At 38.2% G+C, this 27,917-nt stretch overlaps 1 protein-coding gene and 1 long non-coding RNA gene across 3 annotated transcripts in view; one reads left to right on the forward strand and one right to left on the reverse strand.

Annotated features, from left to right (window-relative positions):
• Nucleotides 1-19,977, reverse strand: part of si:dkey-40c11.2 (drebrin-like protein A) — a 49,268-nt gene extending 29,291 nt beyond the window's left edge. Inside the window, exon 1 of one of the 2 annotated variants that reach the window (XM_058374410.1) lies at nucleotides 19,719-19,977. In XM_058374410.1, coding sequence (XP_058230393.1) covers nucleotides 19,719-19,804 — 86 coding nt within the window. In that variant the 5' untranslated portion in view covers nucleotides 19,805-19,977. The remainder of the gene's footprint in view (nucleotides 1-19,718) is intronic. The other variant, XM_058374409.1, reaches the window with a different exon arrangement.
• Nucleotides 19,978-23,493: 3,516 nt separating this feature from the next.
• Nucleotides 23,494-27,917, forward strand: part of LOC131343673 (uncharacterized) — a 69,812-nt gene continuing 65,388 nt past the window's right edge. The window contains exon 1 of the long non-coding RNA XR_009203164.1: nucleotides 23,494-23,591. This is a non-coding gene — a long non-coding RNA (uncharacterized LOC131343673). The remainder of the gene's footprint in view (nucleotides 23,592-27,917) is intronic.

Genomic DNA, 27,917 nt, shown 5'->3' on the forward strand with positions numbered 1-27,917 from the left:
ACATAAGCAGATGGCCTTAATGTCAAAAGGAACTTTCACAGGACTCGGTCTGGTGCACTTCCTGGATTCTCCTTAAAAGTAAAGGTCAGTTGTGCCTACCTAGTGCCTCTTCCATGCTAACGTCATATCACCGGAATGTAGTGAGTGGGCAGGCAGCTGTAAAGACCATATGCTTTCACACACCCAACACGCCATTCACGATGTCTCGATCTGCACCACACGTTTAGCATTCTATCATACATACCGAGACTGAACCCTAACAAAACCTACTGGCCCTCCCCTGGGGTAAGTAGATGTACAGAATGTTCTCACAGGTTAGCTTTCTTCGTTCCGCTCTTTAGGCTATCCTGCATGTTTTCAATTAAAGGGCCCTTGCGAGCATCTATCAAACTTTGCACAGGCTACAGGCCTTGACTTACAGGTTTTTTCACTGTATTAGTGAGGACTTGCCTGAGCACACACATCTGACAGGTTCAAGTCGAAGCTGGTACGTCTGTGTTCTCCAAGGACACCAAGGCTAATAACTCACATAATTGTAGTGTGTGGAAACCAAAGAAAGCATTTGAACTCAGGTCGCAGCTGTCAGTCAGGGCTACTGTAAGGCCATTCTTGTTTGCGCTTGATCAGAGAACGATTTCAAAATCGGAGTGTTTTGCCCTAAGCACCAAGCACCAATAGACAGGTCACAGATATGTGAGATGAATCATCCAGTAGTTTTTATGACATTTATTCTGTTTGCAACTTGATATGACAGGATGTGACAGGTCTAGAGCGAGGATAAGATGTATCCTCCAGAATGTCACTCCAGGCCAAACCACACTGATTTCCTTCCCATGGCTTATTTATGATTTTGGGCAGTAGGTAGTATTTAATGAAAATGAGCTTACAAATCTCTTTTGGTTGGATTTTAATGGGTTTGCGATGCCCTTGCACGGCATAAAAGAAAATACCGAATACATGAAACAATGAATCATGATGTGTGAGGTGTTTAGAACAAAGTAACACATCAAAATCAGCTGACCTCTTAAAACTCTAGAGTTATTATTCAGAAATTTATCTGGGAGCATATTTTTCAGTCACGTAACTGCAAAGAAACTAATAGGAAGGTTAAGTAGCCACATGCCTGGACTAGTTGACGTGCCCTGGGAGTTTATGGGGTTAATTATAGATAAAAGCTAACCTTATATCAGTAATCTTGAATCACCCAAACAAGAGTTCACTTAAACCTTAAAGATACCTACTAATTTCAGTAATAGTGGCTAATAAATATAAGAACATCATGTTTAATATAATAGATTTAACAACGGTGGGTTATAATTTCAACAAAGTAAAAAAACAAAACAAAATAAAAACAAAGCCTAGCTACACTTCACTGACCCCTAAAGGTCCCAAGAACCCAGTTTAAGGAGATTACATAGCCCTCAGGTGCTACTTCTGAAGACAGATCCACAACGGATGGAGCTTTTGTTACGCATGGGTCCGTGTCAAATGTCGATTCATACATAATGAGTGAACTAGAAACAACTATGTTGTCATTGTTGTCCTAATGTCCACCAAGCCTGTGCTCGGTGAAAGACATCCAAATGATGACCCTTGTCTCTGACACAATGACATTGTCCATCCAAGCACACACACACACACACACACACAGATCAGCTTGCAGCTCGGTTGCTGTAATTCCACGGTTCCTAGACTTAATAACGAGGGGGTGTGAGAGAGGTAAAAAAGTAAACACTGTCACACTGTACTGTGAGTTGAGACAGGTGGTACGTGGGGAAATTCTAGCTAAAATGCTAGCAGCCGTCCATAAATAATGAATGTTCTACACAAGAACTGAGTACCAGGGTTGTGCATATAAAACTGACTCAACATACACTCTTAAACTTTATCAAGAAGGCATCTCTAATCGTATTTCAAATAAGCAATTACAGTTACATTAGGTTTTATTTTCAAGCATTATTATCAGCAAAGTTTACATCTTTATAAGTACTCTCGTAAATCCCTTCCTGAGCCTCGGCCATATGGTGGCTTAGATTAATGAATTCTACATGCCTTGACTTGGGAAACCTGAGGACTAAAGAAAGTTATTTGTTAAGAACTAAAACTGTAACACACAATGCTGGGATGTGACATCATATTTAACGTGTGGCCTGACAGCATCGGCTAAATCCTCATAAAGCTTTGGAAAATCATTTACAACACATTCTCACTAAAGCCTTATTCTGACTGCATTAGTTTTACATGGAAGGATAGTACAATGTAATTGTTACTGGTTAATCTCTGGGATTTTTATCCTTTTCAAATCAATAGGCAGTAATGGCAGTAACTTTTTTTACTAACATGATTGATGTGAAAGTGTCTGGAAAGGTTACATTGTACTGTAGCTTCTATAAATTGACCATATAATACAAATAACCTCAAGTAATATATTCTGTTCAAATGTTGGTGGAGATTTGGTCATTTGCTATGGGGAAAAGTATTAGTCCTCTTATACATTAGTATAAGACACTTAAAGGAGTGGTCTTTTCTATAAAAGCTCCAAGAATGGAGCTTAAAAAGCAGAAAATAAAATATAGATGATGTTTCTGAGGTTTTTGTGGGCATGTGATGAATTGAAACGATCAAACACAACCTGTGCAACCACAAGCGCTATAACAAGCATCTATAATAAAGGTCAAAACAATCAGTTTGTATTAAAATGAGCTCTAAGAGCATTTAATGTAACAACCTTGTATGCATGCTTATCCCATAAAAATGAATTATTAATACCCAGCAATATTGCTTGACAGACATCTGCCTGGAAATCTTATCCCCCCCCTTAATAGTATTTAATAGTCTGTCTTGGGACCACAGTGGTTCCTTCAATGTTCCTCCAAAAGTCATATTGTGATGGATGTACACTAATGCTGACCGCCCCTGCAGTAAAGGTTTTAATGGTCCTCCCCAATGTTATGGTGTGTTATTGCATTCAGTGTCTATTCTGTGAGGACCACACACACCTAAAAACAATGACGTAGTAAATGTGTGCAAACAGTGCTGTCTGTGCTACAACACTTTCAGGCTAGACTGATATCTCCTTGGTGACTGTGTTCATGACGTCAGCCAGACAATGCACACCTTGGGCACATTTGAATGAACAGGCAGTGTGTGTTTAGTCTACCTCGTGCATTTTCATTTAACGACATCTTAAAGCACAAAGGCTGAGCCGAGCTAGAATGAGTTTGAATACCTGTGAGTCAGCTGATGCTGATGATTTGTACTTTTAAAAAGGCGATCTAGAGTAAGAAGTCGTCTTTCAGCCGTGCCCCTGAAACAACTCTGTGATTTTCTTCATCCTCACCAGGGGAGAGAGCCATATCATAGGGATCAGATACAGCTGTTAAGGCGTGTTGCAGCTGGGCGCTTCACAACATGGCGAGATGTCATTACCTCATGTGAGTTAAGGCTTGCAAACAGCTCACAGATGCTTCAGGGCTAGGATTGGATTTCTGTAGCAGTTATTCATGAGATCCAGCGAGGGAGCAAGGGTGGGACAGAGATACAAGAGAATCAGCAGCATCATCTGTGAGGAATGGACTACAGTTTGGGACTGACAGAATTGATGTTTTTCAAATGTTTTTTAAGAGTGAAGTCAGACAGGATGGACACCCTACGAGGTCTTACAACAGGAGACGGAGGTCATTGAGCAAAAAAAAATCTGTGGCTCAGACTTCCTCTCTTCACACATGCAGCTTTCGAACTGATGAGAAAAACAGTTCCATTATCCACTCCATATTGCTCCAAGAAGCAGAGGAGTCGAGGCAAACTGGAATACATATAGATCAGAAACATGAAGGAAACGGAAAAGAGAAAAATTAGGGAGCTAAAAAGGCAACATTTTTTTTCATAACACAAAAAAAGGCGACTTTTTTTGTGTTATTCAAATCCTTAATGCATAGTGTGGATCTGCTCAGAGCCTTTAAATGGGATCCTGCGGTTCATGCAGGAAAACTATTAATATGTTACACTGAATGTGAATTGATCAAGTCTGAAAAGAAATTCTCATTAAAGTCTGCATTATCCTGTCTCGACACAGCTGTAAATAAGCGTCTGCTGCCTGGGTACTGACCTGGGGGCCCCAAATACTATTTATAGCAGTCTATCCCAGCACAGATCTCTGAGACATAGCATTCAACATCACTCATTTCCTCTTTTCTTGACGATTATGCCAAAAATGGGAATAAATGGTCACCCCCTTGCATGGTATGCTTCCTGTGTCTCTGGTCGACTGAATGCTCCTGTCTTTACCGAAATCTCTTTCTTTCTAAAAAAAAAAAAACCAAAAAGGATGCTGACAAACTGTGCATAAACTTCTTATTCTGATGGAATCATTCCATGTACAGTAAGTTAAAGCTAGAAAACATCTGCTGCTAACATTCAGAGTCATATTCTGATGATTCAACGGCTCCAAGGAGAAAAAGGGAACATTTCTGCCCAGCTATGTCTGTATATATTTATACAGACATGTGTAGAGGAATCATCAGGTGATCCGCCAGTTTATTCTTACAGATGTGTGTGTATAGAGAGAATGTGTGTAGCAGGGGCTTAATACAGTGTCTGTATTTTCTGAATGAATTAAGTTGGGTCTATTTCGGAAAACATAAACAAACTAGAAGCCTAATTTAAACTATTTAAACATTAGCACACCACGTATCCATAAGCATATCTGTGTGCATTTTAAGACCACATTATCTATTTATAATGTATTGCTACTTGGCTACATACCTACTCTTATGGTGTACCTGGAAACTCAATCAGCAATTCTTCATATATTAGTCCTGACAACACTGTCCTACTTCCTTATTTGCAATAAACAGTGACTTCGAAGCCAAACTCACCCAGGAGAGTCTCAGGTCCAGGGGTTACCAGGCATGATAAAAGTTTAAAGCGTCTTTTAGTGTTTAGATAAATGTACGTAACGGTCATTTAAGAGTAAATCTATGGCCTTGTTTGAACCTGCGCAAGCTCCAGCCAGATACCCTGCAGGCCAAGCACCATAAACCTCACCAGACACAGAACTCCATTTAATAATGAGACATTATAGCAAGAAGAAAGCTACTAAAGCTTGCAGCACTACACAGACACTGCCTAGGGCATCTATATTGCAATACTAATATCTGCTAATGCTTGGACATTGCACACCAAACCCCAGATTATATTGAAATCAATTTGGAAAGGATCATAATGATGCCTAATATAGTATCTTGCAAGGCAATCCCTGAAGTTACAGCTGAAAAGTGCTTTGTTCATGTATCATCTGTTCTGAGAAACAGGACTACCAGCCGTCTGGCGATCATAAAAACCCTCCAGAATCCCTGAGTAGAGCTTTGCTTCTGGCTGTATCTCACCACTGCCAGGTTCTCACCACTCTCTGAACTGATCCTAAAGCTCTGCACAGAAGCGATAGAGCTTTCAAACAGCCTTAGCAGAGACCAAACAATTAGAAGCACTTTATACCTTTACTATATATAGTATGACATACAGGGTTGGGCGATATGACAAAAATATCACATCACAATACTTTATAGCATACACAATATGTGAAGCTGGCTGTAAAGGAGTGTTGCGTTAAAGAAGAATTGAAAAGACAGGGATTTTAGGAAGTTACTGACATTACTGATGTTACTTCCAAAATCAAACCCCCCCAAACACAGTATATATATCCCCCAAACCCAATACTGATTGACCATTCTGTGCAAGGTATAGGAAATGCAAATGCAAACGGATTTGAGATTCTATGTGAAGGCTCCATGAGAACAAAAAAGCAAGAAGAGTAATTGCTATTTCAGTATGAGAGGATCATAACTTGTAAGATGTATGAAATGCAGCTGCAAACAGACTTTTCCATTTGAAATCTGGCAGACATTGTATGTTCGCGTAAACAAAAATGTATTTTCATATGAAATATGTGACCACGAATAGAAAACGCAACTGGAAATACAATTTGTTTTTGAGAATAATCTGGAATAAAATTGCATATAGAGTATGAAAGTTTATATATATATATAAAAACATAAAACATTTCCATTTCCTGGAAATATATCTTATATCTTATATATTCAAATATATATCAAATATCTTAATACCTGCAATTTCCTGGAAAAGTGTTCTGTGACAAAATGTATCACAATATGGATATTGTATACTCATTTTATATCTTCATATTGCTCATAATAGTGTGACAGATGACTGAGTTGTGTACAAGCCTACAGGGAGAAGAAAGAACATAATATAATAACTCACCAAATGACTAAATGACAAAGTGAACTGCAATAAGACTCACATGATAATAATTTACGTTTACTTCTAATGCTAACAAATTAAATACAACACAGTATTTCTCACATCTTTTTATTTCCATTAGACTTGTCCACAGAATAGAGATGTTATAGTTTGACATATTTTCCTTCTTCACCTGACTACACTGAGACATGACGTCACTAGGCTTTGGCTATTCACACCAAAGTTAACTGAATATGATTTGTGTTAACAATCTACAACAGAAAACTTACGTTTAAAGTTAAAGTTATGACCTAACCTTATAAAATATCACATAATTCAACAACAAATTTGAGTCCCTATTTCTTAGTCTCTACTTTTTTATGGATGGGATAACCATATGATCGTATACCATGTCTGACAGTCTGACAGTGGATCAAGACAAAACATAGAGGATTAGTCTGAATTTATCTACATATCGTCATGGCTGAAAAGTACTGAAGCTGACTTTGTCTTTATAAGAGACACAAATCCCCAGGGTGGGAGTTCTGTTAAAACATCAGCTCCTTCTAGAGCGACAAAGGAATGAATGAGCTTCCAGCAAGGGGAATTCTTTCAGCACACACTACAATGTAAAATCATATAGGAGATGTAATGAGTTTAAATAATGAGCTGGACAGGTGAGACCGAAAGGTGTTTAGGACACTCAGACAAGCAACAGAAATATGACAAAAAATAGGGGGAAAAAAATAAAGCTGATAAAGTTCTAGTGGTGGAGAGGGAAGCTGAGCTGGAATGTGGTATTGAGGGGGATGGAGATTGTGACCAAACTGTTTTAATATACAATGAAGAAATAAACTGCAAAGTGTGCCAAAGGGCAAACGAGCAGAGGCAGACCTCTAAAGAGATTCGGACAACAGCAGGGGGAGGAACCAAGAGGCCTGTTTACATTGAGGGTTCACAGAGATTTTCTAAAGTGAAATAAACAGTTTTCCAGCATTCACAAGATTTGCTTTTTTTTATCTTGATTGGACCTAAATTTACCTATTGGGATACAAGGATAGTGTTACGCTTGTGGGGACATTTAACTATTCCCCATAAATTTAAAGAAGACAAATTAAGACTGATTTTATTTTAGCCAAAGGTTCCTGAACTGGATTTAAGTGTAGTTATTGCATTAATCACCTCATAAGGACAAAAAGACAAACGTGTGTACATGTGTACTTCAGAGACACATTGTGTAAGCTTCATCTGTGTGTAACTGACAGTGTGTGTGTACAAACATGATAGAGGGATGCTTGTCAATACACTGTCAATTGTAATTCATTATTTTTAACAGGGAATCAATCACTTTCTATGAGGTGAATCGATCGTCATACCTTTATCTTTAATAATCATTCACGCAGAAATAAATCAAAGGTTGGCTGATCCAAAGATAAGACTGTAAGCTCTGCAATGGCACTGATATACTTCATACCCATCTGCTCCAAACATCAATATTTACATGATATAAAATGTTTTGTACGCTGAGCTGGCATAGCTGTGGAGTACAATGAGTCATTTGATGAGTAAACATGGCCCCATATGAACAAACTGCTATACTGTAGCTAGCATTTTTACAGCCTACTTATTTGGTTGTATCGTCTGCTAAAACATCAACAAGAGAGTTTGCTATCACCTCACCACAGAGACACTGCTAGTTAATTAGCTATTATTATGCTAGCTGCTAGTTTTTCCATGATTATTCGACTCTGTTACCACATCTATGACGATTCATATTACAGTAAGAATATTTGACATAGAATTACTTTCAAGGCTTATAAACATTTCAACTTAGTAGATAAATATGCACAATGTATGAGGTAAATAACCAGGTGCCCAAAAGAAATAAAAAGAGAAAGATTTAACGCTGCTGTTTTCAGTCTTGTTAGAAAAAGCCATAACAAAAAAAAGGGACAAAATTGATCATTTTTGTTAGGCTGATTTGCTGGCAGCAAAAGTCTGTGTTTCAAACTTGTTAACAGAGGACAAAGTGTGTGGTTACAGAATAGTGTGATGAGAGCAAGAAGTCTACAGTTACGTCTCTTGATTAAAGTCTGCACACAGTAGCGGCGCAGTGTGAAACCTGAACCTAAACCCTGTGAACTACCTTTCATATGTAAGTTTAGACGTTTGTAATCGCATGTGCAGAAAAGTTTGACACTTCTGTATGACAAATTCATGATTAAGTTTTATTAATCCAAGATCTTTTGTAAGGTAAGAGAGTAAAGACAGATGATTCAGACAGTATAAGATTTCTGGATGTACAGTAGGTCTGTTAAGTAATATTGCCAGAGGAGATCTGTCGTTAGGATAGTTTCTCATCGGATAAGCGATCTGAAATAGGCGTGTCTTCGTGTGGTTCTCACACTAAAAATTCACAACAGTTTATTATAAGACAGATGTTTTAATATGTGGACATTCTTGTCTCTTGTTTAATTCTTTCTCTTTATAGTTATTTTAATATATTTGCATTCACATACTGTAAATATCTGCTTACATTTGCACTCACCCTCTTCTGCACATTCAGCATATAGTTGTTATATTGTACATATCTTTTTACATTTGCATTTTTGTACCATCCGTTTTCATTCATTTACATCTACATTTATATCTGTTTACATTTGCATTTGGTACCATCGGTTTACATTTGTTACATCTTTGTATATGTGTGTGTTTATAAAAATGAAAGAACTGTGTCTATATTTTTATTGCGCCGTGTTCCAAGCTCTGCCTCGGTAGTACCTGAAATCGTTTTGGATTTGCCTTGGACTCAATTGAAAAGATTACTTCCTTATGTGTCTTTACACTGAAGAATCATCACAAAACCCTCTTTTCTCACAGGATATAATCGAAAGGACTATAGAGTAAGGGAAAAAACATACTGTTACATACAGGTACTTTTACGGAGCTACAAAAACACAAGACACCAGACCTCTGAACTGTAATCCATTATTAAAATCTTTTATCTCTGCTCCCCATCTCATTGCGGGATACTTGTCTCCAGTCAGAAAGGAAACTACCATAATTACTTTACTTAAGTGGTTTTCTCATTGCAAAGGCCAGACAATTACATAGGAACAATTTATCTGGGTCTTCCTCCAGCTCTTTCTCAGTGAAAACAAGGTGATGAGAGCTTGAGCCCCTGAGGCAACCAGTCTTTCATCCTTCATCAACATGTAGTAGCACTGTGTGCCTTCATATTACTTCTAATGTATGTACGGATCTTAATTCTTAATTGCTATTCTGTTGTGTCAACAAGAACACTCCAGGTTGTAAGCATCATAAGCTTGGCTGCAGTAAGAAGTCTTGCAAGAACCTGTGCCGGTGTTTATTGGAAAACATTTCATTAAAAGTAATGTGCAAATTCAATAGCATGAATAAACTCTTTGTCTAGTTTCAACACTGTACTGGTAATGTTGAGGCCTTCAGTGGGTTATGTACCATACAGTAGGATCCTTTCCTGGATTAACTGGAACTGGGAGGTCACTGGGCCTCTTCAGGAGAAGACTCCACTGGGACAGCTCTGGCATTTCCTGTACAAAAATCTGTCCTACAAAGCTACTGGAATACAGACACAGCTACTGAAATACAAGCTTTATCTATACATTTTCAGCGCCTGTTTTTCTCTAGATGCCTGTTTTTTTTCTCTGCCTGAAGTATCAATCGTCTACAGTCAACATTTATCCATTTGGCTTTAGAGCCATTTTAACATAGTAGGAATTCAGGAAATAGCTGGCTTGTAGTACTAATGACAGAGGTGTTGTAAATAAACGAAGCATAGTTTCCCAAGAAAGTGGACATTTCAGACCTTTATCAGCTGTGCAAACAAATTGTTTCTGGTTTCATATGGTCAAGGACATCTGCCTTGGAACGTATGTCACACATTTCTACTATGTTCAACATGTGTATATTGTGTGATCAAACTGCCAGCCAAGTCATTTCAATGTTAATTAATACGGTGAAAAAAATCCAAAGTTAATCATGATAGTTCAGCAACAATCTTACCATGGCATATCATATCAAACAATCACATCGCAGGAAGCACATAGCAGTTTTAGCAACTCTGACTGCCAGCCAAATGAGTGTGGCAAACAACTTACAAGCAGGACACAGCGAGGGAATCTCAGCCTCGATAGGAAACATGTCTGGTTTTGTTCTCCATTCATGTTCTTGGATTTAATTTAAGATAAGAATGATAGGCATTTTGCTTTGAAACACAATTTTGCCCTAAAAATAATGCAAGATCTCACAAAAGTGCACACAAGATACATTACATTATATTGCTACTGCAGCATATTAGTTAAAAGCCATGTACTCGCTGGGGCATATCATAATATTGTTGTGTAGCGGCTTACATAGAGGAATGTCAATATGTCTCCAAGCGATATTATTTCAAGCAAAGCACTTATTATACAGAAATCTGTTGAATTTATTGTCCTATCTAACACATTGAAGGTTACACTGTGACTAGTTAGTTGACCGATCAGTCAGCAAATCCCTAACTGAGCCTTTTGGGTGGTGCTCATCACTCATCACTTCATATTCTCCGCCTCATGGCTTTTATTCACTGTACAAACGTGTGCATGTATTTACTGCTCTTGCCTTTCCAAGGCGTCATTTTCGAGCAAGTGCTTGTAACTTTCATTATGTTTAAATCTGTCTTACGCAACCATGTCATGAGTGATACCGCTCAAGACAAATGCCACACCCATATTAGGAAAATCCACATGGGAAAAATACAATACTCTGAAGCAAAGTTTACTCTGCCAAATGTTTTCGGCGAGTTCAAGGAAAGTACACAATAAGGATTGTCTCGTCTTGAAGACATGTAATTAAAGTTGAATTAATTATTATCTGTATAATAATGTGGAACAATGATTTACAGGCAGGTTACGGTTACATTGGCATTTACTCAAGGAACATTCAAGTGGAGCTAAAACCAAACAAGTTGCAGCATGCCTGATATGTCTATATAAATCATCTTACCAATTCTGCATTTTGACAACAATCGCTCGTGTGTTTAGGGACATTTGAGCTAAGGGTCTCAATGGACATAGGGTTTTCATGGACATATACAGGTTTGGGTGGGGGTTTAACTAAAAGGAAATGCCAGTCTTCACTTTACGAGTCTTGCTGGAGCTATACTCCTAAGCGATATCTGTAACATTATGCTTATTTACAAGTTTTTTATAATATTCCTCCCAGCGCTTAGGTTATTAAAATTTTACTTGCAGTAAATTGATGTCTAAAACAGAACAAACTTGGCACCAAATCACGTTCAGCGTTCTTGAGTTGAGACACATCAGGTTGTGCGAGGTCAATGGATGCTCAATGACCCATACTTTAAATGCTCCAGGATGTTTATTGACATTGTTATTCTTTATCCAGCTTGTCTCTTGTATTTGGCACTATTTGGTTTTAACAGACCCAGAAACAGACCCACACACACTTCTTTCTAGCTAGAAAATGACTAACAAAAGCGGTCAGTCAAAAAGCTTCAGTCAGGATAGAAAATGAAAAGAAGTAATACAATAACAGTGCTGATTTTAAGAGTAACCAATGCTCCTACATGACAGTAAACACTGGCCACTGTGGCCAAACTGAGACACCAGTTCAAAGCAGAAGAGAGGAAATTTGAGCACAGCATGGTGCCTCCTGACAATGGGCTAAGAGGCGGATATCACTAGCATGATTGTTAACAACCCCGCAAATACGCACTGCTCTGTTTGGAGTGGGTGGATGGAATTTATTAACCCATTATCGTGGTGTAACCTACTCTTGTACCCTGCAATTCTACACCTGTGACCAATAGAAAACTGAGTGGGTTTGCTGGATAACATTTAAATGAAAGAGGGAATAACCTCACAAGCATTAAGACACTAATGACAAGTCATCATTTTTTCACACACTAATATTGGGTTCTACTTGTAATTATCATGTAGCCTCAACTAGGAGAAATAGAGCAACACTCAGTTAAGGACTATGATGTGTAGTCCAGGTTTCTGAAAACCCTGCCATGACAGGACAGAAGAATCAGAGTTGTGAGCCAGATGAACGCGAGCCATCTGTGGAGGTCACTGCGGCTGAGCATAAAACACACGCCATTCTCTGAGGATCACGCCTCTGTTCATGCAGCTTTGCAGACATGCATAAACATTTTTCCACTGCATTGAAGTGTTTCCAGTTCCCCAGAGAAGACTGTAGGAGCACAACCATCACCGCAACCTTTAGATGGAAGGCTGTAACACTGACCAATGAACACCTACTCATGTGTGCTGGTACTTCAAGCAGTCATGCTTCCACATGTCTAGGAAAGGAGGATGTTGAAAGCATCGCATGAAAGAATCCCTTCCTGAGAGCAACAAAGAAAATCCAGCGCCTGAACTTCAACAAGCTTTACTGGAGCTATAATCTTGTGTTGTGGTCAGTTGAGGGTAAAATAAGCGTTTTGTCCACGAACAGCAGCGGCATGTTGGGTAAGAAATATGAACTGCATACGTGGAAAAGCACTGTAAAATATGCTAATGGATTATCAGTGCTTCGGAACTGTTATGCAGCTCTTGTGAAGTTAGGAGGCATTATGAATTCTGGAGTACTAAAATATTTCAGCCGCAAACCAGGTTGCTTCTGTCAGGAGGTTAAAACTCTAAATACACATCCAAATCAACACAAAAGTGATTGCAGAACAATTTAGTTTTGCAATATCTATCTCAGTTTGGTTGATTTCATTCACCACATGTAGGAGTGCCAATAAGTAGTTTTGGACTGTATGAAGCCCAGGATTCTGAGTCAGTCTGCAAGCTGGTTTTAGTCCGTCCCCCCCCCACACCCAATTCTGGTTAGCATGGCAAAGTTGGTTTAACACACAACTGCTAGTCGCATCTGGCTAACACACGCTGTCATCCCAATGATGTCATCGAAGTGGAGAACAGGAATCTAGCCCACCATATGTCATATGTGTGCCTCAAAATAATTTACCAAAGCTGTTTAGAATACTTCTTGGTAGTTTTGGAACTGTGTCACAATCGTGTGATTCTGCTGCATTCAAACGTCAATTTATCATACAGAGAGATGATAAACAAAACTAGTCTTCATAACTAAAGAAAGATGTCTAACCTATTGCATTATTATTATTATTTGTTTTATAATAGTGTCTCCACTAAGCTATACATCATTTCTTTGTTTACCTCGCTAGAAAAAAGTTTTCATAACATCATTATCTAATTAACTCCATCGCCTCAACCCGGCTTGTGAAAGGCTGAGTAACTAAACATCTGCACACATCTGCGGATCCACTTCTTTCCTGCAATTGTTTTTTCTCCTTTATAAACTTTTATAAAGATGTCACTATGGGGTAAATTGTAGTGCAGATTTTTCAGGTAAATCAGTCATTAGAGTAAACTCAGGACGACTGCATCTTAATCATGCATTAGGCTGAGATCCAACATTAGATCTGGCAGCTGAAATGACCAAAATGTGAGCCAGACTGAAATCAACCCCTGCTATTTTCATGAGCGCAGATAAGTCAGTAAACAGAAACACCAAGAGCTTACTATTACAATGGTGAGAAATGAGAATTAGGATGAAATGTTATTGTTGTGTGATAGGTGGCTATTTGTTCAAATGGAGGAGCGACATGAAACTAATGTGGTGACAAAAACGTTGAGATTTTTTGAGTGGGTGAGAATGTCATGACAGAATTGGGAAATGAAGAATAAATAGGAGAGATTTTTGATTGATATATAAGCAAGAACATAGGAGACAAAGAAAATAGGAGGACATATACTGTACATATCTGCATTTCTTGATCTCTTCAGAGGCCAAAACAACAAGGACAAGAATTAAAAATGCAACATTCGAGAGATAAGTTTGACAGTATCTGATCAACGGCATTGAAGTTAGTCACTCGAGCATTAACGCTAGCTGCTTCAGATGACTGACAAAATTCACACGTGAAAGAAGCCGATTTGTTCGATAACAAAGGGTGGTCAGGCTAGAAATAAAGAGCTAGTTTCAGTTACATTGAACTTGAATGCTTTCCCTTTCAAGTTTTTCTACTGTATCATCATTGATTAGCTGTTGGAAATGAACAACCTTGACTCTTTGTAACTGACACACATAGCAAACTGTTGAGTTGTGAAGAAAAAACAAGAGTGCTTGCCAAACACCCAGTTACTTGGACACATGCATTTTCCACCAGATGCAGGAAAAGCCTTGTTCTAGCCAGCAGTGTTAAAATATGATGGTCAACAAATTCATATGATACTTTTGTACATTTGTGATCAAATAAAAAGACAGGACTTTGGTTGATGCTAGAGGAAAACAACTGAGTGAGAAATTCGATCAAGCATCGCAATAAGCAAATCTGATTCTTCAGCACCAGAACTAAATTTAGCTCTGGCAGGATTTTTTAAGAGTGGAAAGAACTGAGACGTGTCAGCAAGCAGAAAAGGAATGTTCACAGAGTCTGTATGTAACTACACTAGTCAAACTGAGTGTATAAATGCCAAAAAAAAAAAAGAGCCCAGCTATAGTGCAGGACGTTTAACATGTACTACATCCTGAATCAAATTTCCTATGAAACCAACAAATGCCACACTTAATTAGTAACACTCACACGAGGGGAAAAAAACGGTTCTCCAAGGGTTTATTGGATAATTAAGTGTGCTTCATTTCTGAAAAAGGCTCGATTTGAAACTCTTCCTAATTGGAACACAAACTACAGGGTTCAACATAAAATTGTGAAGCAACAACCGAAGAATTATACATTTCCTAAAAATGTAGATCAAGTTTAGAAATGCATGCTTTGGTCAACAGTCTTTTATCAGCTAGATGTTACAAGCAGAAACATTTTAAAGAAAAAGCATCAGCAGTCCTAAACTGAAGGTAAATGCCACCATTGGTTTTCCATCATCTTTTTATGATTTAAAAAGCAGCAATGTGTCAGAATAAAAAATAAATAAAATAAAACTATAAATAGCTTTTTGCTTATAGAAAATAGCTTTGAACTGGAGAGTTTGCTCAGAATCTACTCAGAGCATGCAGTATCACCAGAGTGTGTTTTTACAACCTGCTTATGGAGCGATTAGTCTCGTTTCACTGATCCTGGACCTCTTAGTGACTGTCAGTTGTACTGCAAAAACCCAGACCGTGACTGTTCAAGTTTCCACCGAATAGCACGGAGCAGTAACACATGAATGGACTTGATAGACTCGAGTAATTTCTCGCTCTCGTGTCTGTTTCCCTACACGTTTCCACGGAGATTAACCTTGTGGAAAAACAGAGTGGGAGCTGCATGAATCTTATGGGTCTTGGCTCATGGGGCATCTGTAGGAACCGTGCCTGTCAGAATGCTGCTGGCTTCATAAAGTGCACCCTGGCACTCGATCCGTTCACCTTAACTGACATGTTGTGTATGTTATTAATGAGGGGTTGGTAAATGGTAACAGGTTGTAGAAGGCAAGTCAGTTTACCCTAGAATCAATATAGTATAACATACAATCGAGCAATGTTCCTTCGAAATACTCCAGAGCACGGAAGTCTAGCTATGGCCTGACACTATATCTTGAAACAGTAAATAAAATGAAGGTATTTGTATTATAATGAAATGATGTATTTGTGAGTGAATGTTGCTTTTACGTCAGCAGGAATCTAAAAACCAATCAGTTCCCAATCTCTTCCTCTTTCCCATTTAAAGAATGTTGATGAGGGGAATTCTCCAAGCCTGTTAATGTTACAAGCTTTTAGGTAGCCATGGCAGCAGGAGGAAAGTTTCCTTGTAGTGAAAGAATATGATAATTACCTGGAAAATGCTGAACATGGGCTAAACAAACAGGTTCATGTCTATCAGTGTTTTGTTTAGATCTTTATATGAAACAAACAAAAAAAAGAACTAATGGATGGAGTTTAGAAATGCTTGCTTTTGTCTTTTATCAGCTAGATGTTACAAGCAGAAACATTTTAAAGAAAAAGCATCAGCAGTCCCAAACTAAAGGTAAATGCCACCATCTTTTTATGAGGAGGAAAAAAACTGCAATGTGTCTTAGAGAGGGAACTGAACAAAAAATAAATAAATAAAACGATAAATAGTTTTTTGCTTATAGGAAATAGCTTTGAACTGTTTGGGTTTGCTCAGAATCTACTCAGAGCATCACCAGAGTGTGTTTTACATCCTGCTTATAGAGCGATTAGTCTCGTTTCACTGATCCTGCAAAATGCTAAACATGTGCTAAACAAACAGGTTCATGTCTATTAATGTTTTGTTTAGATCTTTATATGAAACAAAAATTGTTTGATGCATGCTGTCATCATTCAAATGTAAAAAAAATGGATGGACTGATGGATGGAGGTTGTTTCCACGCAGCTGAAGCTGAGACACTCAAGCTGAGAGTACTCAAGTTCCTGCTAGTTTTGATGTATGACAAGGTTGTAAATCAGAATCCTTTTTCATTCAGTGTTTACATTTACATTACATTTACGGCATTTGGCAGTGTTTCCTTCCTTGGACTTCACCTGCGATCACAGATCAGTAGACTTTTTATCTATTTGCATAGCACTTTTAACACTAGACACTGTCACATAGCAGCTTTACAGAAATCCGGATATAGATTCATGTTTAGATTCCTAAATGAGCAAGGCAGATTTGATGGTGCTAAAAAACTCCCTGAGATGACATGACGGAGAAATTTTGAGAGGAACCAGACTCAAAAGCAAGCCCATCCTCTTCTGGCTGACGGCGGATAGTGGGATTATAAATCATTTTTTTCTTTCAGCATAAAAACAGTGCAAGGAATCTTGAGAGGAAAGTAACCACTGGATGTTTCCTTTAAAAAAATATCCGTTCTGACATATGCTTTTAAGTAAATACTTTTCAACACAGCAATGAACGAGCCTATTAATGGCCAGTCTCCATTTACGCACCCTGTATTGGGTCCATTACTTCAGAAGAGAGAATTCAAATAACACAAAAACACTGGTATGACATATGCAATTTATGTCATGTATGGAGCTTGTTTTCTAATTAGGGAGCCATTGCCAGAGGTTGTTTTTTAGTATTTCATCCAGATGATTTAATAATTTTCCACACTGTGGTCATGTAGTATGAAAAAATTCACACAACTTCCTGTGTTTAACTGAGAAAACTGTTCTGGGGAGTCTTTAGGGCAGGCGTTACACTTGTTTAGGGTCAAGACAAGACAAAAAAACATGTTAATATGACTATAAGCTGTGAAAGTCATGCTAAATATTTGCACCAATAACACTTAACAAGCTAGCTGACAGGATTTCTGAGAGGATTTTTTCTGATAAACATTTATAAACCATGTCCATAAACTGCAGCTAATACTTATTTACGTGTTCTGACAGGATTACCAAGAAGAAGTTATATTCACAAACATTTATATCAGTTTCAAGTTATATTTGTAAATGGTCATAAATTGTTCAGTGTTGTTGCAAGCTACAGCTAATCTGACAGGATGTGAGTCGACTTTAAGTTATATTTAGAAATGTTTATAAACCTCACTGCTAACTTGAGCTAATGTGATGAAATATTTATAATTCACTCGTACAATTATGCCAAAGTAGAAATGTATCAGTGTCTTTAAATCCATAAATAAGCCTATAAACTTGACAGAATTGCATTCTGTTGTTTTTGCTGGCTGTTTATGTGGTTAGATCTGTTTTGCAACTTTATTTTGATACAACTCTATAATTTACATCACAGCTTTTAGTTATACGAGTCCACTGAGCAGGGTCAGTCGACCAGTGACTTGCACAAGCCTATGATTCCAGTGACCAATCACTAATCACTATTGTTTTGCAATGACCATTAACTAATCACTGTTGTTTTGCAATGTTCAATGTGGTAATCACTGATCACCATTGTTTCCCAATGTCCAATCGCTGGTCACCACAGTTTTTTGCACTTCTGTGTTTATTTTTCTTTCAAACTATTTTATATACTGTATTTATTTAACTAATAAAAGTGAGTTATTCCACATGTTACACTTCCTTTATGTCTATTTCCTGGCACTGCTTCTATTTGTCTACATGTTTTAGAATTTGTAAATGAAGTCAGTAGTTTGTGGCGCCAAACAATTTATATCTATAAGAAATAACTTACACTCTACTATTTTTTATTCTGAAGACACATAATACTGTACTACATGTCTTCAAAAAATCCTTTACCCATTATCACGTTTTGATATGCAAATGATCATGACAATTGTGAATATGCAAATCAGTCTATTATATCCCCTGGTGACTTCTAGTGCGTTTAAGAGCATGCATTAACTATTTTTCCTTGAAAAGTTTTGGCAGCATTGCAGCAGACTGACTTTAGTAGCACAGATCGACTATGGTCCATAATTGTAATTCTGATTATGAAATGTTTGGACACACCTTCTGTATGTATGCACCACTGACTAAGCATTTCGCTTTGATCTTAATTATAAACATCATTTGAGTGCAAGCATACAGTGGCAGTGAACCAGTTTCTTACCCAAATCTGTTTAATGCTGTGGGCTTATACATAATGAGGTATGATAGCAGCCTGCAAAAGTTAATAACTGGTCTGAAATTTACGACGAGAGACATAAAAGAGGTCAATGTGCAAGATTAAACCTAACAAGCATAAACACAAGCCAGCACCCTTAAAATCAGTAGTAATGCTTTTTTTCCCCCTCATTGTACATGCAGAACATGCGAACAGGAAGACCACAGGATGACCACTTAAAGACAGGGTACTGTTCTAATGCTGTTTTGACATGCTTACAGACATACACACAAGGATTATTTCTCTCTTTAAAAACACTCAAGGGAAAAAAAACAAGAATGTGTTTTATATGGCAATAAATATTTCCTGTAGCTGGACCCTCCAATACGGTCTGTTCCCTGCCCAGTCCTGAGGGACAGTCAGTTTAGTTTTATTCAGTGTTATCTTAGATCAGCTGTATTAAAAGTGTGTTCAGGTGTACTAGAAGCTGGAATGAAAGTTAAAATGCAACAAAGAACAAAGGACATATATAGAAATTATGCACTAAATAAAGTCCTATCTGACTGACCAGGAATGCCTACAGACAGCTTTCACCTAACTTTAAGCTTCACGACTGGACATTTGCATGTCTTCTTTCACTTTTGGTGGCATTTTGCTGGAAATCCGTGCATGCATTTTCTAAAAACAAAACAAATAAAAACTTTTCTCTCTCTCTCTCTCTCTCTCTCTCTCTCTCTCTTCCTACTAACACGCGCACAATCCATGGAACTGTTACTGCGCAGCGCAAAAGAAGGAAAAGTAACTGCGCAGGACTTGTGTAACAAGTAACACAGTGTTCAAAAACTACATGCAACACAATTTTTTAACTAAATCTAGTAGGAGGGTGTGGGTGTGGACTGAGGAATACTGAAGGATTACACCGTACCAGTCTGTGGATGCGCGCCCGTTCAGGATGTCCTCTTTGGCGGTGAGCAGCGACAGGCTGAACGTGTCCAAGTTTATTGCTTGCATCCTGAAGCTCTGCGGCTCTCGTTTCCTTGTTTGTGAGTTTCAACAAAGCCTAACTATCCAGTCTAGCCTATAGATCCACAGGCATTCGCGGACTGATGTGAGTTTCTGACGAAAGGCTCGGGGAAGTGTCAGGGAGTTGAGCTGGACTGCATCAATCCTATCCGTAATGTGTGAAGGGGGCGGGGACGCTTGGAAAGGGCAGCCTAGCGCACTTAAAGCCCCGCCCACCAGCCAGCGGCACCTTTTGACATATGAAGCAGCTCCGAGGACGCCTCCCAAACCACATAATAGCCTCCCAAACCTAGAGATTAAAACAGATGCATATGGTTGAAGCGTTTACTGTGGATAATATAGGGCTTGGTGATTAAGGGAAAAAAAATACTTTCGACTTTTGTATGTTACGTCATTTATATTAGTGACGTATTGCGCACGGGGATGTGGTGACTTAGTGGTTAAGGTGTTGGACTACTGATTGGAAGTGAGTTTCCAAATCCAGGAAATCCACCACTGCTGGGCCCCTAAGCAAGGCCCTTAACTGTCTCTTGCTCAGTTGTATAATGAGATGTTAGTTGTTCTGGATAAGGGTCTTCCAAACGCCAGAAATGTAAATGGGATGTTTGGGGGGAAAAAGTCAGAGCAAAAAATAATGAACTACATTGATTGCAACCTTTTGTTCTTAATGTAATGAAAGTAAAATAAACATGAATTCATCTTCAGTAACCTCTAAGCTCTAGGAAGTCAGGGTCACAGTGGATCCAGAGCCATCACTGTCCATCACAGGGCACCACACACACACACACACACACACTTTTTGCACCTAAGGACAATTTAGCTTAGTCAACCTACTGGCATGTTTTGGGGATGTGGGAGGAAAGCAGTAACCCAGGAGCTGTAAGGTATCAAAAATACAAGCTGTGCCACTGTGCTGCCTGAACAAACAAAGAAATAAACAAATGAAATTAGTAATGCATGAAATTATTAATGTCCAAAACTGTCTAGAAAAAATTTCTCCAAACCCCTTATACACACGCAAGAGCAACTTAATAAACAGTAAACAGCAGGGGCCTTTCCAAAAGTGCTTTCATTCCCAACCTAGCAGACTACTATGTAATATATCAGAATGATGGATGTATATGACATAGTATGCATAACAATAACACTGTGGTATACATACCATGACAGTAGTATAGCAACATGTCGTTTTAGGTATCGCCTGTTAATTTTACAGGGTAACCAGATTTACTCTTTCCACGCAAACCACACTTTTAAAGAGGCCATACTGTGAAAACGGGCTTTTTCCACTAGTTTGGTGGGTTTTAGACTATAAAGTGTTGCAGCAATTCTGACAAAAACGGTGGTTTCTTTATTTCAGCATTGACAATAATCCTGTCTGGTGTTTAAAAGATGTTCAAAATCAGTTTTTCTTTGTTACTCAATAGACACAATTGCATACATCACTCTAGCTGGACCATGGATAAAGTAAAAAAAAATAAAATAAATGCATGAGTCACATTAGCTAAAGGGAAAGTGCAAGTGTAGTCACTTATCATTAACTAGGAAATTCAAAACTGTGTGTAGTGAAATAGAGTCTCAAGTGGACTTTGGTGACCTTGGAATGTTTGCTCTTATGAGTAATCTCGGATAGTGTATAGAATGTAAAATCATACACACCAAGGATTTAATCCTGTTTAATCTTTCGCTGTTTTCCAATTTTTCTGAGGCTAGGGTTTTTTAAAAAAAATTTGGTTTAGACCATGCCCTGCTTAAATTAGAATACAGATAGTACAGTTTAGTAGTCTAAAACGATTAGAGCACTAAACAGAGCGCTATGCAGCATCACTGCATTACAATTCTAATAAACACAACACTTTCAGCTGTCACAACTGCTTTACTTGCAAAATCATTGCAGAGATTTGCACATTATTGATAAAAAAAAACAAACATTACAAATTAGTATCCCTCTATTTGATTCTAGCACCGAGTAAGAGCCAGAACAATGCTTCATGGTTTTTCACCTCTAACATGACATCATTCTGTAGTATTGTGCCCAGATTCCTGAAATACAAAGTTGCCCACCTAAAGATCTCTGCAGTGGATCATAAAAAGTGTGGGCACACACTGGAGCTTTGTCTTCCATCCATCCGCTAGCACATGGTGTAAAAAATGAGAGATGAGCTCAGGATGTCAGAACTCCAACATCATCCTCAAAACTTCCTGTCATTAGCTGCGTGCACCGATCTCTGTAAACAGTTTTGCTCAGTTATGTTGTTATGCTTAGCTTCACTGCGTCCTTGGAATTTCCTCTTTAAAGAGTGGAAGTTTTTGGGGGGATAATTGCAAATGTTTCCTTTTTTTGATGGCAACTTATTTGTCACCACTGTGAAGCATGTTTGATCACAATGTTATATTTTCCACTACGATTCATGGAAACTAGTGATTAAATTCTGAAATGGAGTGAAACGTTCACAGTATGAAAACCATGTCCCAGTTTTCCATAGAATTACAGAAATTGTGTATGATTATATGGTTCTTATAATGACTTTTGCATTTCCTTGCATACAGACTAAAGTGCAGCATAATTACCGCTAAACGAATCTGAAAAATATCTTAAACCAGCTTAAACCAATACTGATAACTATGACAGAGAAATATTAAAATAGATCCACTGAATCGGGTTTAAGCTGCAAACTTTTGCTTTAGGTTTTTATGTTTATTTTTATTTTTAGAGACCACTTTAGATAGATTTGCATCCGAATAGAAAACCATCAAATGAGTTGTATTAGTAATAGATCGTATATTAAACAGCCTCTCCAGGATTTAGCGATTTTAGCAATGGCGGAAATTAAAGCAAAACAAACACAGCAATATTCCAGGGAGATTTTTCAGAATTACTGCAGATTTTCTGCAGGTTTGGGACAGGATGTGTCATGTGACATTATCATAATGTGCATCACAATGTCCAAAGCCCTCTTTGATTCGTATGCATTGAACATAGAGTAAGTACAGTAAGTTGTGGTCCACAAAGCTGCCACGGCTGGGCCCTTGAGCAAGGCCCTTAACCCTCAATTGCTCAATAGAATGTAATTCAAAGAATGTTATTCCATGTGTCTTCACTGGTAGTTGTTTAGTTCCTGTAGTTGCAATTTTGCCAAAAAGCACAAAACAACACTGAGCTTTGAAAGCAACACTTTGGGCTGTAACAGTGCCAACAAAACTCTGCGTAATCCTGGAGGGACTGATTAAACCATTTGGAACTTTGCACTGTGATATTGATTCATCTGCTATTTACACAATACCATGACAAACCAACACAAACACATCATGAACCCATAGACTGTAATTGCTTTTACTATAACAGATTTTAAAACATTTTTAATCTCTAAGCAATTATTTCTAATAATAATGTTAACAGTCATATGTCTGCCCAGATATCCTTATACTAGTTCTAAAAATGACCTCTGTGCTAATAATACTCTAATGTCTTAAAATTTTCCAAGAAAAGCTGTGATAATAAAACCACAAATGCGAAAGTTTTTCTTTCATGTGGCACTCTAAGGTCAACAAACATCCACAGACAACCGTGTTTCTTTGTGTTCAGACCTAACAGATGGGTCAAAGTTCAACGCCACAGAGATATGCACACCAGGCCAGAGGTCAGTGTTCATTATTCCCCTCTCTTTGGTGATAATGTGTTTTTCTTTCGCTGCTCTGGTCCTCCTTATCCACTTGAAATGCCATGCTTCTCAAAACTTCGAAACGTCTTCAGCTGAAACGCTTCTCCACTAGGGTAGGAATGCTTTATCTCGTCTCTACAAAGCCCCGAGCATAACCTTAGTGCCACTGTTATCATGTACAAATAACTGCGAATTTACAGACCTTCTGGGATGATTTCCTTTCCAAGGGCATGCAACTGAGCCAACACTGTGTGATGTGATTATATTATGCTGCATTACTTTCCCTCAGGTTTCTGTTCTGGATATGATGGTTCTATAAACACATTCAACTATTGTGTTCTTATGCAAAACAATGCATCAGTCCCTACTACACAGACAAATTGTCACAAAACATGCAGGCAGTCAACTGGGTCGATTTTTTTCGGGTACCTGCAAGTACATATTTGAGGCTGATTATTTTTTTTTAAATTTCCTATACAGCAACCACCATTTCAACAAGGAAGTGATGGTTATCAGAACAGAGCAGTATCACTTATCTGAGCACCATCACTGATTTCCAATCATCATTTGTTACAAAAACAGCCATATTAATCTGATCATGTGGTTCTCACACTTCTGGCATGTTTGCGTTTAATCACACCCATGACACTGAGGCATGCTCGAGCATGCGGGATTGCTTTCTTTTCCAAGAGCTTACTTCATCACACTAGAGGCCAGGAAGGGAATAACAAGGAAAGGGTTATTTTTCTTGCTGGGTGGGAGAGCGAGACTGCTGATGCTCTTCAGAGTGTATCTCCTGAGTGTTGACAAGCCGTGATAATGAAACATAATAAAGTTGACCATGAGAGTTGATTGTGCTGTGCGTTTGAGAAAGGGTTGGGATTGCAGGACTGCACAAGGAGCTGGTAGAGATGAATAGCTTGTTGAGTGTGAAGTGTATGATTGTGTATGTCTGTTTTCTGATGTTTATATCAGTGGTGGGCCGTCAGGGCCAGCAAGGCCTTCTCTGCTGGCCTAAACAGTAGTGATCCGAATCACTGACTTGCATTTTAATATATTTAATATATTTTCCCATGAATGTGTATTAAATTATTCCCAATAGTCTATTCTCTACATTTCATAGCTTTTCTCTTGGTTGTGCTGCTTCCACTAGTGTATATTTATGATAAGAGTATTTATCCAATCATATTTCAGCCAGTGGCTGACTTCATGTGTTGCCCGGGTGAAAGAAATCTGCCGTAAGGCCTTCAGAATCAAGTTACCTTAACCAATCAGATTTCGAGTTGGCGTCACTGGGGCCATCTAGCAGGCATACGATTACGTCAGCAATTTCCCGTCATTTGATTGGATAATCTGAGTAGTCAGAGGTAGCGAACCACACAAACTAAATAATCTATATATATATATATATATATATATATATATATATATTACAAGGCAGCACTCTCTTTGTACAACTAGGTTTAAATGTTGATTAATAAAAAAAAAGAAGTACAATAAAACCGTTTTAAAGTTTTAAATGTTAATGTACGCCCACTATACTGTATTCATGTCAGACACAATCTAATGTTTTTGAACATTTTGTGATCATTTGAAATAACTCACCAAGTCAAAACGTTCTCTCAAAACTAAAACACGCTAATATTATTCTGTTTATATAACAGACATGACAGTGATTGTCACATGGCTAAACCTAGGCCTAGAATAGGCTATGAATGCAAACCTTGTTTTGTAATAGACCTATCCTGTTTGTATAATTCACAAGCTAATCGTTAATGTTAGCCATATAATGGTAGCAATGATGCTTTGTCCTATTATTAGATTTAATAATTAACATCGATCCATCCATCCAGCCATCCATCCATCCGTCCATCCATCCATCCATCCATCCATCCGTGTACTTAAAGCTACACAGGTATACCTGGAGCCTATCCCAGGAACAAGGCGAGGACACCCTGGACGGTGTCCCAATCCATCACAGTGCACAGTCACACACACTGACACACTATGGAAAATTTAGAGATGCCAGTTAGCCTACAACACATAGTTTGACTGTGGAAGGCCCCCAAAGCATAAAGAGAACATGTAAGCTCTGTACACAGAGGGTGGAGGCAGAAATTGAACCCTCAGCCCTGGAGGTGTTAGGTGTTAAGCAAACCAACTAAACACTAAGCCACACTTAAATCTAATGGCTAATATCAATATTTCAACAATGAAACTTTTACTGTTGAGCAATGCATTATATCATAGGGTATAATAAACCATCTCACTCACTCACACACACACACACACACACACAGACACATACATACTTAATTTCAAGTCCATAACTCTCTACCATGATTTGGCTAAATGCCATCCCAGCCACCCTACCTCACATCATTCAGTTTATTTTTATTAGGGGTTGTGCTCCAGTAAACAAACTGCCTTTTGTTAAATGTGAAATATTCATACTAAATATAATCATGAAATACAATGCATGAGCTCATTATTAGTTTTTGAGTACCGTGTAAGCTAAATATATCTAAAGATAAGTGAGCTCATTATTTGGTTAGTAAGGAGGAGGTGAGTTCCTGTCCCTCCTCTTGCTGTAAGGAATGCTATATTTGTCAGGAATTTGTACGGCTTGCACTAAAACCAATCAGTAATGTGTTTGGACCTGGGATGGCATATTTATGGGATAACAATTTGGGATAAGTATAGCTCTTGTTAGGAGAGCTTAACTCTTTTGTACAGGCCTAAACACATAAAAAAACAAGAAGCTGTTAAATTCCTCAAGCCAGTGAGTCCTCCTACAGCCAGCTGAATAATGCCTGTCAGCTTCTGAGACTTTTAAGATGAAACAGCTTTTTGTTTTTATCAGCCCAAATAAAATAGGAAATCTGGCTTCTTCTCAAGACTGTGACTAAACGTCATAGTAAACATTTTAACAAGCATTGCTGAAATGATTTTGGGATGTTTAACACAGCAAAGCTTTGGCCTTCTACAGACTGCTCTGAAACACAAAAACAGTTGCTTTAACTAGGTGAGAAGCATGATCTCAAAGTGGAGGAATGCAAAGTCAGGGTCAGTTTAACACTTGATGTGCAGATATGAACAGTTGCAGATTTGTGGTTTTAGAGAATTAGATGCTTTTGTAAGACATGATGATTTTGTAAGACAACAACATTTTCCAAATGTAATAAATGTGCTTTTAAAACGTAAGCAGATAATCAGTTGCTGTAACAAAAACGCATTCATTTGGACCAAAAAATGCCACTCAGATCTTTTCTCTGTAATGTTTCCTCTATCTTTACTGATCCAGTGTCCAGTAAAACTGTGCCGGTAATTTGACTGAGAACCAAACCCCCACTACCATCCCCACCCACCCTGAAGGAAAATATTAATTTCTGAGCTGGCTCTGAATTGCACTAGAGCACCATTGAACATATCTAATACCAGGGATATCAATGAATGAATGAATGAATCAATCAATCAGTCAAATCAGCTAACCAACCAATCAGCTTTTTTCCCACTTTTCTCCCAACCTTTGTGAAACAACAGCAGCATCAGAGGTGACCATTTAAAATACACATAGTAGAGGCTTGGGCTGATTTCCTTCCAGCCTAGTACATAGAGTCACACAGTCAATTTCCAGTCATGTCATGTGTTTACCCATAAGTAAAGCTCTCTTCTCTGACACAGTTATAAAACATGGTCAGTAGTGACTGAAAAGGCCTGTATGAGATACAATAGTGGGCATACAAAACATGAACTAAGTGAATTAAGTTCAATAATTCACATAATGTTGGCTCAATCATTACACAAGACACAAAAGAATTAATAACAGGACGTTTTGTGTGGTTTCAATAAAAGACCCAGCTAACGGAAAATGCAGTGTTTCTGTTTATCTTGCCTGCTATTTGGAAAAGTTTAATGATGCTACCTATTTGTCTTTCAATGAGCATGTGTTCTTGGGTATATGTATGAAATATTAAGCCCATACCAACAAGGAGAGCATATGCTATGAGGCACAAATATAATGGTGTTATAATAGTAATGGCATGGTACTGATTGGTTATAGAATATGTTATATATATATTTTTCAGCCTTACTGATGACATCTGAAGTCTATGAGTGTAATCAGCATCTGTGCACACCCGCACAGACACACACCCATGATGCATATGTGGTCTCCTGCCCTCTCATCCATATGGAGACATCAATGAGACCCAAATTTTACAACTACAGAGTCAATTCTAAAACATCTGTGGCAGCAACCCCCACCCCCCACCCCCCAAAAAACCCGTTCCTGGAAATTTTACTGGATGTGTGTGTGTTGTCCCCACATCACACACTCTTGCCATAGCAACCACCATTACATGTCTCACATTTATGTGACTGACGAAAACCCAGCCTAAGGCCCAGTCCAATAAAATCTCACAATCACCTCACTAGAA

Source organism: Hemibagrus wyckioides, linkage group LG22 (genome assembly GCF_019097595.1).
Source record: "Hemibagrus wyckioides isolate EC202008001 linkage group LG22, SWU_Hwy_1.0, whole genome shotgun sequence".
NCBI lineage: Eukaryota > Metazoa > Chordata > Actinopteri > Siluriformes > Bagridae > Hemibagrus > Hemibagrus wyckioides.